Here is a 15,000-nt window from a genome sequence, read left to right on the forward strand (position 1 = left end):
AAAATTTTCAGAAAAAAATAATAGTAACAATAATAATAATAATAACAATAATCTTAATGATAATAATAATACACATATATATGCATATATATGTGTGTATACATATACATACATACATACATACATACATACACACACACACACACACACACATATATATATATATATATATATATATATATATATATATATATATATATATATATATATATATATATATATATGTGTGTGTGTGTGTGTGTGTGTGTGTGTGTGTGTGTGTGTGTGTATTATATGAAAATTAGTAGCCACCCCATGAAATTTTTCTGGATCCGCTATTAGACCTTTGGATGTCGTGCAATTGGAATCTCAAAAGTTACTTATATTTTTATATTTTTGTTTGTTAATTTGTTATATCATTTTTCTTTTCTAATAACTGATCTCTTCTTTCTGTATTTCCTATTGTCTTCTGTTATTTTTTCAAATGATCATGTTCTTTGGAAGCTTGAATTTCAAGTCAGTGGCCCCTGTGGTGGACTTGTTCCATATGAATAGGGTTCATCCTCTGAATAATAATAATAATAATAATAATAATAATAATAATAATAATAATAATAATAATAATAATAATAATAATCTTTGGAAGCTTGAATTGCAATTCAGTGGCCTCTGTGGTGGACTTAGTCCATATGAATAGGGGGTTTATCTTCTGAATAATAATAATAATAATAATAATAATAATAATAATAATAATAATAATAATAATAATAATAATAAATATTCTTTGGAAGCTTGAATTTCAAGTCTATGGCACCTGTGGTGGACTTAGTCCATATGAATAGGGAGTTTATCTTCTGGATAATAATAATAATAATAATAATAATAATAATAATAATAATAATAATAATAATAATAATAATAATAATAATAATAATAATCTTTGGAAGCTTGAATTTCAAGTCAGTGGTGGTGGGCTTATTCCATATAGATAGGGGGTTTATTTTCTGGACAACAACAACAACAACAACAACAATAATAATAATAATAATAATAATAATAATAATAATAATAATAATAATAATAATAATGAGCAACTTGTGAGACACAGAACGAATGTTTTGGGAGAACGCAAAGCGCCGAGAGCCAATTACATCCCTTCGAGAGTCGTTGTAATAATTTAACGGATGCTCTCTCTCTCTCTCTCTCTCTCTCTCTCTCTCTCTCTCTCTCTCTCTCTCTCTGTCTCTCTCCCCTTTTACCAGTTCAGGTAGCTCCACTATCGCCTACGAGAGAAGAACGTAAAGACTTCAAAACGAACTTAAAGTTGAGCATTCCTTATCGAAACGTCTCCTCCGGATTCCGTGGGGGGCGGGGAAGGGAGGGTGGGGGGGCAGAAGGAACGAATGGTATGTGTGACCTCTCTCTCTCTCTCTCTCTCTCTCTCTCTCTGTCTCTCAGAGCTCGAGTTTCGAGAACTATGTCGGCGAGGCTGAAAATGAGATTCTCTATTTTTAATTTTCATCTGATATTCTATTTAGATATGAAAATTCTGTGTCAGTGTAGGTACAGTCCGTAAAGTGTATGAAGCCGTGCAGGTGTAGTATACACACACACATACATACAAACATACATATACAGTAAACACATATATGCAGTATATATATATATATATATATATATATATATATATATATATATATATATATATATATATATATATATATATATATATATATATACATATATATATATATATATATATATATATATATATATATATATATATATATATATATATATATATAACACACACACATATATATATATATATATGTGTGTGCGTGTGCGCGTATGTATATGTGTATATATACGGCGTGTGTGAATGTGTATAAATATATGCGTCTATATTTGAATGCATGCTTGTGTATCGCCGACAAGCTTTTTCCTGAATTTTATCGTAATTTCTAGTGAATGACGTCGATTTTAAATAACTTTTTAATATTCATTCTCATACCATCAGCATTTTTCTGTCCACTGATTTCCCTAAAAAAAACACAAAAAAAAACTTGAGGAACTAAAAATGGTGAGAAAATATGATGCAATAACTATTTCTTTTTGCCAGAGTATTTCCAAAACCGTTTTTCTAAAATCTGCTTTCCATATCAGAACGGAAAAGATTTCTTTACCTCGAGTCAGAAAGACTCACAGGACGGATAACAGAGTTTTAAATAAATGCTGATTGAAGCTTAACACGACAAAAAATTATGAAAGTGAAAATTATATAATTTTAAGGGAAAACTGAGGGAAACTAATAACAAACAGTCATTTTATGATGACAGGCTAAAACACCTATGAAAAGGCAGCAGTTAATAGAAATGTAATTCTTATTTTTTTTCGCTTTGTCGGAAAAAGAAAAATGAGAACACCAGGATGAGAACGCCAACCTTGCTCTCACTCATTAATCATTCATGTCACTTTCATGGTGATCCATCTCTGCAACCTGGCGTCACAACAACGAAGGTCATTAAGGTTATGTTGCAACCTGAACTAAATTCACAGGAAGTGCATTTGACCCGAATGAATGAAAAAGGATTAAAAACGAAGAATTGGAAGTAGGATGCACAGGAGGATTGTAAGGAAATATATTTTGAATCAAATCCAGAAGCAGAACAGTGTCCTGGCATCACCGGGGTGCCGCCGTCGCTGGAAGAGAGAGAGAGAGAGAGAGAGAGAGAGAGAGAGAGAGAGAGAGAGAGAGAGAGAGAGAGAGAGAGAGAGAGAGACTCGCGATAACAACTTATAGCTGCAAGAAAGAGAAGAAGAAGCGTTCATGTTTTCAGAAGTTACCCTGGAGGAGAGATCTGACAAGAAGCTCTGGAGACCAAAAAAAATAAATAAATAAATAAAATTCATTCAGATCGTAATATATTTTTTTACCGCCCCCCCCCACCCCTATCCCTTTCAAGTTCCAGTTGTTGCTTTTGCTGTTTTTTTCTCTATTTGTTGTTCGAACAAACGCCAGGTAATTGCCGCGTCGTGTCGTCATCGTTTTTCAAGGCAGGAAGTCCTCTCTTCCGCCAGTTGTGAAATTCTAAATGCACGCGGTTTCTGGAACAAGGCTGACGTGTGGGGGGAATGCGTGGCTCATTTGAATAACAACATCAACAACAAAATAAAGCTGCAGCAACAACTACAACATCTCTGATCTAGATTTTGGAGTGCTCATTACACAGCGCAATTAGAGTACTTGACGAGGCGGCCTGTAAAAGTAGATTACGATAGGTTTTTGGAGTTTGGATCTTCATAGGGAGAGAGACTTTGAACTTTTAATTGGAGGGCTGAGTCACTTGCTACGTATCTGTTGCTATATGCGCTTACGCGTGCGCGCAAACACACGTGCACACACACACATAGGTTGTATATATATATATATATATATATATATATATATATATATATATATATATATATATATATATATATATAAATATATATATATATATACACACAGTATGTGTGTGTGTTTGTGTGAGTGTGTCTATCTTTTACGAAAGGTAAAGAACAATAACAGAAATACAGCGCACATAGGTGGCTTCCACAGAATGAAATAATCTTGCTCGTTTCTGAAACAGGAAAAACAGATACAGGCCAGGAGAGAAACAGAGATCAATATCAGTATGCAAATACATGTATATAAATATATATATATATATATATATATATATATATATATATATATATATATATATATATATATATACATAATCATGAAGTTACAAATGTCGCTTAATATCAAATTCACGCTACCTCAAATATCTCCGATGGAGAATTATCACCGAGGGGGAATTTATAAGTGATAAATGGATTAGTACCAATCCATTTATCACTTATAAATTTCCTTCGGTGATAATGCTCCATCGGAGATATTCCTGAGGTAGCGTGAATTTGATATTAAGCGACATTTGTAGCTTCATTATTGTATATAAATTACGGTGTGATAAAAAAAATTCATATATATATATATATATTTTTTTTTTTTTTTTTAACAACTAATCTATTCTTTCAATCGCTACTCACCCCTTGAATCGTCCCCTGACGAAGTTTGATCGTCGTGTCCTGCGCAGCTCCTCTGACGACCAAGAACCCCAGCAGGATATTCAGGGCGAAGAGACGAACGGGCCAGTTCCAAAGGGCGTCGCCCCCTCTCTTATCCTTCGGGAAACGCCCCAGTAGGTTCTTTGTCATCGCAGACGGAAGGTCATCTCTGATCCCTACGTAATCTGCAGCCAACGACGGGGTCCCTCCGGGAGGAGGAGGAGGAGGAGGAGGAGGAGGAGGAGGTCGATCTTTGAACTTGGGTCTTTTTCGAACTGTCATGCCGACTCTGCTTGACCGACCGGGGTTTCTGTTGCCATGCTTTAGCCACTGGTAAATAGAAAATGCTTCTGCTCATCTAAGTTCGGCTCGTCGAACCTCGAATATTCAGGCGAAGAGGCAATGCATTACGATCCCCAAAGTAATTCTCGTTTTAACAATTTACTTACATTTTTATCTGTTTATCTATTAGTCTGTTTAACTAATATTTTCTCTTCGAATAACTGATCTCTTCTTCTTTCTGTTTTTAGTTTTACCTTCTGTTACTTCTCTCAAATGAACAAAATATTCTTTAGAAGCTTGAATTTCAAGTTAATGGCTCCTGTGGTGGAGTTGTTCCGTGCGAATAGGGTTCATCTTCCGATTAATAATTATAATTTTGTCTAGCATTTCTGTGTTGCTTTTGTTGAGTAACCCAGTTCCGAGGTGCAATTAATGGCTTCGTTATTTAACATTTTAGGTTGAATCCCTAAAGATCTGAATCCATGAAGTTGATTCGGAAATACCCTGAAAAAATAAGAAAAGATCGCATTAGTTTTTTTTTAATAGTTCGGAAGTCACAATTATTACTTTCTACGTTAATAGATATGCCAGGAAGCGAAGAAAGGAAGAAAGAAAGGTTAAGAAAAAGTATTTTGTAAACATTCGTGAAAATAAAGAAGAGGAAAAATCAAAGAACTCTTGAGGGTAAGTTAAAACAAGTAAAAAATGCGCCGAAGTTTCTTCGGCGCAATCGAGTTTTCTGTACAGCCGCTACAGCCTATAGTCAAGGCCACCGAAAACAGATCTATCTTTCGGTGGTCTCGGTATAATACTGTATGAGCCGCGGCCCATGAAACTTTAACCACGGCTCAATTGTGGCCTATCCTGTATTGTTGCCAGAAGCATGATAATGGCTAAATTTAACCTTAAATAAAATAGAAAAAACTACTGAGGAGGCTAGAGGGCTGCAATTTGGTATGTTTGATGATTGGAGGGTGGATGATCAACATACCAATTTGCAGCCCTCTAGCCTCAGTAGTTTTTAAGGTCCGAGGGCAGACAGAAAAAGTGCGGACAGAAAAAGTGCGGACAGAAAAAGTGAGGACAGAAAAAGTGAGGACGGACAGACAAAGCCGGTACAGTAGCTTTCTTTTACAAGAATTAATCTTATTTTTTTCCCCAGAGGAGCTAAAAGGGCATTTGCATGAGCGGACGTCCGTGTCATTTGCCCTCCCAGAAATAAATGTAAGCAAACGGGTTATATGAAGAAAGCATTTCCAGAAATCGCATCCTGGCACCTTCTTAATCCCGAGCTCTCCCGTTTCCTGCTGATTGGAGTGCAAATGAGAGTGTTCTTGCACAAAGAAAGCAGGAAAGAAAGTAAAAATAGAAAGAGAGGTGGAGAAATGACCCTTCCTCTAGATGGTGGAACGTGCAAACGAGTGTCATTGTAGAGGTGGAATTATTATCTGCTATTCTGGGGTGTTGGAATTATTATTTGCTATTCTGGGGTGTCCTTCCGCCCCTTGATGAATGAGCCGTATGAGGTGTCTGGAACGAGAGAGAGAGAGAGAGAGAGAGAGAGAGAGAGAGAGAGAGAGAGAGAGAGAGAGGGAGGGAGAGAGAGGCGTGCTCAAGTACGGGATGCAAGCTCTGCTTACGCGACAGAAATTAAAAGGAATGAAAGGTGATGAGACTCAATCACACAATCAGTAAATCTCTCTCTCTCTCTCTCTCTCTCTCTCTCTCTCTCTCTCTCTCTCTCTCTCTCGTCTGCAGAGGTAATCGATATCAGCGCATGTGCATGTAAGCATTAACTCTGTAAGTTGAGAAAAGGCATACATAATCTCAAGCTATTTGATATAGACAACGCAAAATAACATTATTCACAAGATACAGTACGATGTATTTTTGTGTATTATTGAGAAATACAGTAGTTATTTACAGAATAATTCAGCGGATTAAGGTAATTCATAAACCATTGGAGTTATTGTACAAGTACCAGGCAATAAAAGATACAACACATGTTCTATCACGCCATTTAGCTTGACAGGGATAATGTTTCTGTTCCTTTCCCTTCACCACCGTGCTATGAAGTTCTAACAAGCCATCTGGTCTCCCTAAGTCTTATAAGCTCTATATAAGCTCTTCTCTTTCTAGAGGCGAGCGACTGGTTAGTAGCTATAACTCTGCCATGTTTTAAAGAGGATTCACGGGATAAATTAACGCCCCTAGCTTTTTTTAGAGAAAGTGGCTTCAACACTTGCAACAAGCCATTGTAAACTGCTACGAACGGCAATAGTCTCCTCGATAGGACTGAATCTAAGGCAACTCGTTTGATCGAAGATACTACTGGCTTAACCTCAACTGTCAGTCCCCTGCCTCACTCGAAAAGTGGTAAATCAATCTCTTTTTTTTTTTTGCAGGTATTGTTTTGGTCACTAGTTCCTTAATTAAGCTCAAAGGTGGAAGTTCTTCCTCTGCCTAGGCAACATTGTAACGCCTGACGTGCTACTTCTCACACACATTCAGTGGAAATCGGTAACACTCTAAGGAATACGCGATTCAGTACTGTTTCTCCAGCAAAACATAAATAACAAAATGTACCTATATTCCATCACATAAATAAGTCTTATGCTCAGTCCCTTATTTCCCGTGAGTTATTAACATTATTTATTTACTTATTTATCTATTCTATTTATCTATTTACATTTTACATATGTTCTGATCTCCAGTACCTCCTGATACACCCTTTCTTAAGCACGACACTTGTGTATAACTTTACCTAAGCGGCAGATGAATTGTGAATGATATTTACGAGAGAGAGAGAGAGAGAGAGAGAGAGAGAGAGAGAGAGAGAGAGAGAGAGAGAGAGAGAGAGATGGGTGGGGGAATAACGCTTATTCCGTCAATTATTGGCGTTTGTATCAAATATCCAAGGACCCTTATCCGTAGGCATAAGGGTCAGGAAAGAGAGAGAGAGAGAGAGATAATCGAAGTCACGATCAGGAGAGTTAACCAACTTGACCAGTTCTTCATAACATTCAGTACTAGAATTTTAGTTCTCTGTCTTCTTTTGTGTTTCCTGAATACCTTAGAAAATAGCTGTTCGATAAGAGAATTAGTTAGAAGAATGTCTATGAACGCCTATAAACAGACAGGGATTTTGATTTTCTAGTTAATGCTGATTATACTTTTCAGAGACATTCCCTTAGCAAACATTTCGAAAAATCGTGTCACTTAAATATATATATATATACATATATATATATATATATATATATATATGTGTGTGTGTGTGTGTGTATTTATTTATTTATTTATTTATTTAAATATGTATATAAAATAAATCATGCACCTTTAAAACTGCAATTAGAAACTAGGAGGGCTTAATTCTAAAATCAAAAAAACTTACATATTTTCAAAGAGTCCTAAGCAAGGTATGTGGGCTGAGAAGTTTGAACGGGAACCCTTAACAAAAGCAAGGCATAATGGCTGAATAATTCTTCAGAGGTCTTTTATTTCTATTATTTTTATGAAGGAGAACTTTCCAGCTTTGGCGTCAAGGTCACATCACAAGAATCAATGTTGATGAGATGTTGCAAGAATTAATGGAAGTTTGGTAGTCCCTCCATTTAAATGTATTTCAACAGAATGGTCGAATTTTGCAGTAATGACTCTGGGGTAGCTAAAAAGAAAAAATATCCGGATTTGCATCCGGATCTGCTGAAAGCAAAGAAAAAACCCGGAGCTGCTGAAGGCAAAGAAAAAATCTGAATCTGCTGAAAGCAAAGAAAAAATCCGGATCTGCTGAAAGCAAAGAAAAAATCCGGAGCTGCTGAAGGCAAAGACAAAATCTGGTTCTGCTGAAAGCAAAGAAAAAATCCGGATCTGCTGAAAGCAAAGAAAAAATCCGGAGCTGCTGAAGGCAAAGACAAAATCTGGTTCTGCTGAAAGCAAAGAAAAAATCCGGATCTGCTGAAAACAAAGAAAAAATCCGGAGCTGCTGAAGGCAAAGAAAAAATCTGAATCTGCTGAAAGCAAAGAAAAAATCCGGATCTGCTGAAAGTAAAGAAAAAATCCGGAGCTGCTGAAGGCAAAGACAAAATCTGGTTCTGCTGAAAGCAAAGAAAAAATCCGGATCTGCTGAAAGCAAAGAAAAAATCCGGATCTGCTGAAAGCAAAGAAAAAATCCGGATCTGCTGAAAGCAAAGAAAAAATCTGGAGCTGCTGAAGGCAAAGAAAAAATCTGAATCTGCTGAAAGCAAAGAAAAAATCTGAATCTGCTGAAAGCAAAGAAAAAATCTGGAGCTGCTGAAGGCAAAGAAAAAATCTGAATCTGCTGAAAGCAAAGAAAAAATCCGGATCTGCTGAAAGCAAAGAAAAAATCGGGAGCTGCTGAAGGCAAAGAAAAAATCTGAATCTGCTGAAAGCAAAGAAAAAATCCGGATCTGCTGAAAGCAAAGAAAAAATCTGGAGCTGCTGAAAGCAAAGAAAAAATCTGAATCTGCTGAAAGCAAAGAAAAAATCCGGATCTGCTGAAAGCAAAGAAAAAATCTGGAGCTGCTGAAAGCAAAGAAAAATCTGAATCTGCTGAAAGCAAAGAAAAATCCGGATCTGCTGAAAGCAAAGAAAAATCTGGAGCTGCTGAAGGCAAAGAAAAATCTGAATCTGCTGAAAGCAAAGAAAAATCCGGATCTGCTGAAAGCAAAGAAAAAATCCGGATCTGCTGAAGGCAAAGAAAAAATCTGAATCTGCTGAAAGCAAAGAAAAAATCCGGATCTGCTGAAAGCAAAGAAAAAATCCGGAGCTGCTGAAGGCAAAGAAAAAATCTGGTTCTGCTGAAAGCAAAGAAAAAATCTGAATCTGCTGAAAGCAAAGAAAAAATCCAGAGCTGCTGAAGGCAAAGAAAAAATCTGAATCTGCTGAAAGCAAAGAAAAAATCCGGATCTGCTGAAAGCAAAGAAAAAATCCGGAGCTGCTAAGGCAAAGAAAAAATCCAGATTTGCTGAAAGCAAAGAAAAAATCCGGATCTGCTAAAAGCAAAGAAAAAATCTGGATCTGCCAAAAACAAAGGAAAAATCCAGATCTGCTGAAAGCAAAGAAAAAATCCAGATTTGCTGAAAGCAAAGAAAAAATCCGGATCTGCTAAAAGCAAAGAAAAAATCTGGATCTGCCAAAAACAAAGGAAAAATCCAGATCTGCTGAAAGCAAAGAAAAAATCCAGATCTGCTAAAAGCAAAAAAAAAAAAAAAAATCCGAATCTGCTGAAAGCAAAGAAAAAATCCGGATCTGCTGAAAGCAAAGAAAAACTCTGGATCCTCTGAAAGCAAAGAAAAAATCTGGATCTGCTAAAAGCAAAGAAAAAATCCAGATTTGCTGAAAGCAAAGAAAAAATCCGGATCTGCTGAAAGGAAAGAAAAAATCTGGGTGTGCTAAAAGCAAAGAAAAAATTCAGATCTGCTGAAAGCAAGGAAAAAATCTGGATCTGCTGAAAGCAAAGAAAAATTGGAATCTGCTGAAAGCAAAGAAAAAATTGGAATCTGCTGAAAGCAAAGAAAAAATCTGAATCTGCTGAAAGCAAAGAAAAAATCTGAATCTGCTGAAAGCAAAGAAAAAATCTGGACTTGCTGGAAGCAAAGAAAAATTCCGGATCTGTATATGGATCTGCTAAAGACAAAAAAAGAAAAGAAAAGTGGACTTGCATCCGGATCTGCTGAAAGTATTAAAAAAATTTTATTTGCATGAAGATCTGCAGACAGGAAAAAATCTGTATTGGTATCTGGATTAACAGAGAGCAACAATGAAAATTATTTGCAGAAATCCTCATTGGTGTCCGGAATAAAAGAAGCAAAAATAAAAAAATTAAAAACCGGAAATGCACCCGGATCTGAAGAAAAAAAAAAAACACAAAAACAAAATCCAGGGTTGTGTCCAAATCTGCAGAAAGCAAAAAAAAAAAAAAAACAATCTGGATTTGTGTCCGGATCTACAGAAAGAAAAATAAAAAAAGAAAAAATCCAGATTTCCATCCGGATCTGCTTCTTCACGACCTAATAAAATCCTAGGCAACTAGCCCACCAGCTTCCTCTTAAAAAATATAAACTGGCATCCTTTACAACACTCCGAAATGCCTTACACGAGCTGATGACTGAATGTAATAACAAAAAAGTAAAAAATGCTTCCAAGTTTCTTCGGCGCAATCGAGTTTTCTGTGCAGACGCTTCAGCGTATAATCAAGGCCACCGAAAATAGATCTATCTTTCGGTGGTCTCGTTATAATGCTGTATGAGCCGCGATCCATGAAACTTTAACTGCGGCCTAGTGGTGGCCTAGTCTATATCATTGCCAGGAGCACGATTATGGCTAACTTTAATCTTAAATAAAATAAAAACTACTGAGGAGGCTAGAGGGCTGCAATTTGGTATGTTTGATGACTGGAGGGTGGATGATTAACATATCAATTTGCAGCTCTCTAGCCTCAGTAATTTTCAAGATCTGAGGGCGGACGGAAAAAAGTGCGGACAGAATAAACTGCGGACGGACAGACAGAGCCGGTGCAATAGTTTAATTTCACAGAAAACAAAAAATCGAGAAAGATAATAAAAACGAAATACAACATCCGTTTTCTCCTCCTCTAATTGCATATCCCTTCTTCTCCTTGTCAGTTTCAATCACATTTTCAACTCCGCCTTCCATCCTCCTCCCCTCTGCGTCTCTTCGAAGAATCTCTCCCTTATTCAGTTCCTGGAAGTTAACGAGAAGGGGAAATCGCTCAAAAGTAAGTCAAGAAATCGGTGCCAATTGGAATGCCGAAGACTCCCTATTACCCTAATTGGCAAAAATGATTCGTCGCATAAAAATCAAATGTCAGAAAGTGTCACTAGCAAAAAAAGAAGAACACCTTTGGCGACGTTCATTTGTGGCCTGGTAGAAGGCGACGTTTCTCAGCCTCCTCTCACCCAACCGCCAATTAACTAGTCCAACAGAACGCCACTTTTGTTCGCCCCCGAATGAATGCTTGCATTACACTTTTCTCGATTAATGGAATATTCGTCGGGTCAAATATTTGATTTTCATTCCCCGGTGGTGATGAATGGAGGGACAAGCTTCCCTAGGGGGAGGGGAGCCGGGAGGAGGGTTGTTGGGGGGGTGGGGGTGGAAGAGTTATTATGAAAGGGTAAAGCTTTTTTGAGAGGATATGTGTTGACCAACTGTAAACAGAATGGGCCGTCTGTGGGAGCGTGATAAAGTGTCGGAACTTCTAAAAACTAAACTAATGAATTCGTTCCGGAAATGTTAAGAAATGGACTTCATCATTTCTTCTTCTTCTGTGTTTTTTTTTCCTGGAAAGCTCAGTCTATTTGAGGAAGAGAGATGAGCCAACTGTTAGACTGGAAATAAAAAAACAAGTAAAAAATGCGCCGAAGTTTCTTCGGCGCAATCGAGTTTCCTGTATAGCGCATAATGCTGTACGAAACTCTCAGCCATAGCCCATGAAACGTTCACCCACGACCAAATGGTGGCCTGTGCATTTGGCACCTATAGCGGTGCCAGACGCATGCTCATGGCTAACTTTAGCCTTAAATAAAATAAAAACTACTGAGGATAGACGGTTGCAATTTGATACTTTTGATGATTGGAGGGTGGATGATCAACATACCAATTTGCAGCCCTCTAGCCTCAGTAGTTTATAAGATCTGAGGGCGGACAGAAAAAGTGCTGACGGACAGACAAACAGCCATCTCGATAGTCTTCTTTTACAGAAAACTAAGAAACGTTGGTCTGCTTTCACGTGAATGAAACAGTTTCCTAATTAGGCTGCTTCGAAGCATTGAAGACCTTCCAATCTCAGCCTTGGTTTAAGTTTAATAAGGAAGTATCTTTCCGGCGTCTACGAAGATAAGTTAAGGTAACCACAGGCGAAGCGTTATCTCAAATCATGCCGGACCCTCATACTTTTCTCCCACAATGCGAAATCTAAAATCAATTACAGAAGCTGATTTGTTAAGTCATTACAACACTCAAATAGATGGAAATAGAAAACCTTTTGCTCTTGGTGAGAGAGAAAGAGTGCTGAAAGAATTTGATTGATTTATAATTGCAAAGTTATAAATCATCAACGCCTGGAAAATAATTCAAATCTACTTCATAAGAGTACAAGATTTTTTTTTACATAATAATACCAAGGTTTGTCGACAAAAAAATTCTTGTCAGAAGTATGTTGGTAATATAATTTGAATGGGTACATTTTTTTCAGTTTCCATATGCAAGACTGCATTTACTCATATTACAACAGTGGTTCTCAAATTTTTTGGCATCGTTACCCCCGCCAGTGGTGTGATAGATCACTATTACTCCTGTAGACCCCATTCCTCTTCAGCTATGCGAAGTTATAATATAAAGGAGAGAAAGATATTGGAATGCTTAATCTCTAATGCATTTATGTAAGAAATGAATTTTACTTGTACCCAAGTCTTAAGAAATAAAAAATCTAGATTTTAGACATTATTCCTTTGACCAAAAAATTGAAATTAAAGCATTGTTCCTTTTTATTACAGATTTTGGAAGTGCCTCGTTACGCACCCCAACGGCTTCATTACCCCACGGGGTAATTACCCCCAGTTTGAGAACCACTGCGCTAGAATAGCCAACACGAGCTCTGCCAGACCTTACTTCCTTATTCGTAAAGCGAATTCAAAACAGAAGTGTTTTGTACACCGAATAACATCTGGATGTTTCACTTCACTTGAAAGGAAATGTATTCTCAGATCGAGTTCATTAGCAGTTGCCTTTTCACCTCTGGCGTGAGGAAAAAGTTCTGAGTACAAGCTCTCTCTTAGATTTCCAGGTAGGCTCTAATGAACTCCCCTGTAAGGACTATTTTCTCTTTAATAATACGACTTGACTCTACTCGTCAAATACATATTATTATTATTATTATTATTATTATTATTATTATTATTATTATTATTATTATTATTATTTTCTATCTCAGTCATCCTATTCGACTGGGCGGTATTTATAGCGTGGGATTTCGGGTTGCATCCTGCCTCCTTAGGAGTCCAACACTTTTCTCACTATGTGCGTTGTTTCTAGTAGCACACTCTTCTGCATATGTCATGGAGCTACTTCGGCCTCTAGTTTCTCCAGATTCCTTTTCAGGGATCTTGGGATCGTGCCTAGTGTTCCTATGATTATGGGGACAGTTTCTTCTGCCATATTACATATCTTTCTTATTTCGATTTTCAGGTCTTGATACTTATCAATTTTTTCTCTTCCTTTCTCATCTAATCTGGTGTCCCATGGTATTGCAACATCAGTGAGTGATACTTTCTTCTTGGTTTTGTCAATCAGCGTCAAGTCTGGTTTATTATTATTATTATTATTATTATTATTATTATTATTATTATTATTATTATTATTATTATTATTATTAAAAGATGAACCCTATTCATATGCAACAAGCCCACAGGGACACCTGACTTGAAATTCAAGCTTCCAAAGAATATTATGGTATTCATTAACAAGAAGTAACATAAGGTTATGAGAACTGCAGGAAGAAGAGATCACTTAAAAAAAAATAAAAATAAATCAACACATTAATAAACAGAAAAAATATTTATGCAAGTTATTAAGATACAACGAGAATTGCATTAGGGTAGTAATGCATTGTATTATAAGCATGGTTACACGTAAGCGTGGTTACTGAACGGACTAATTGCAGTGGCTAGATTTGCTGTTTCAATATACAGTGAGAGATGATAGCTCAGATTTCCTTGAACCACCTCAACAACATTATTAAGAGAATTAAAAAGAATTATTATGGAAATTATGCCCTTTAAGGTCTATGGAACCCTCAAATACAATGACGAGACTCATACTGCGCTCAGATCTCTCCAGTTTCTGAGAAGCGCTCAGGATCAAAACATGTATTCATCATCCATTTTACCGTGCACGATAACTGCGTATAAGTGAATGGGTATACTTGTTTATTAAGCGTCAATCAGGCATGTAAGGCTAATCAGAGACGGTTACTGAAAAGCGGCAAGTACATTTTCCTTTTTAGTTTTCTGAAAAGAAAACTATCGTGCAGGATTTGTCTGTCCGTCCGCACTTTCTCTGTCCTCCCTCAGATCTTATAAACTACTGAGGCTAGAGGGCTGCAAATTGTTACGTTGATCATCCACCCTCCAACCATTAAACATACCAAATTACAGCCCTCTAGCCCCAGTAGTTTTTATTTTATTTAAGGTTAAAGTTAGCCATAATCGTGCTTCTGGCAACGCAACAACACAGGCCATCACGGACGGCTGAGAGTTTCATGGGACGCGGCTCATACAGCACTATACCGAGACCACAGAAAGATAGATCTATTTTCGGAGGCCTTGGTTATCTGCTGTACAGAAAACTCGATTGCGCCGAAGAAACTTCGGCGCTTTCTGTACTTGTTTTTTCTTTAAAGAAACAATCCTCGTGACGAGAAATTTTTGAAATTGTTGTACACTGTCATTTTTTGGGAGCTGACCAAACTTCACCCAACTTCCCTCCACGTACTGTACCTGTCAGTGTACCTCAGCTCACCTAATTACTTCAGACGGGTAGACGGTGATGTTTTCCGGTCATGGGACCGGTTCCACGTCAATCAGACGAACAGCATTTAAA

At 37.0% G+C, this 15,000-nt stretch overlaps 1 protein-coding gene across 2 annotated transcripts in view; it reads right to left on the reverse strand.

Moving 5' to 3' along the window:
• Positions 1-15,000, reverse strand: part of LOC136848565 (cholinesterase-like) — a 74,159-nt gene that overhangs the window by 47,821 nt on the left and 11,338 nt on the right. For both annotated transcript variants that reach the window (XM_067120854.1, XM_067120853.1), the window contains exon 2: positions 4,057-4,860. In XM_067120854.1, coding sequence (XP_066976955.1) covers positions 4,057-4,356 — 300 coding nt within the window. In that variant the 5' untranslated portion in view covers positions 4,357-4,860. The remainder of the gene's footprint in view (positions 1-4,056; positions 4,861-15,000) is intronic.

This window comes from Macrobrachium rosenbergii, chromosome 19 (assembly GCF_040412425.1).
Source record: "Macrobrachium rosenbergii isolate ZJJX-2024 chromosome 19, ASM4041242v1, whole genome shotgun sequence".
Classification (NCBI taxonomy): Eukaryota; Metazoa; Arthropoda; class Malacostraca; order Decapoda; family Palaemonidae; genus Macrobrachium; species Macrobrachium rosenbergii.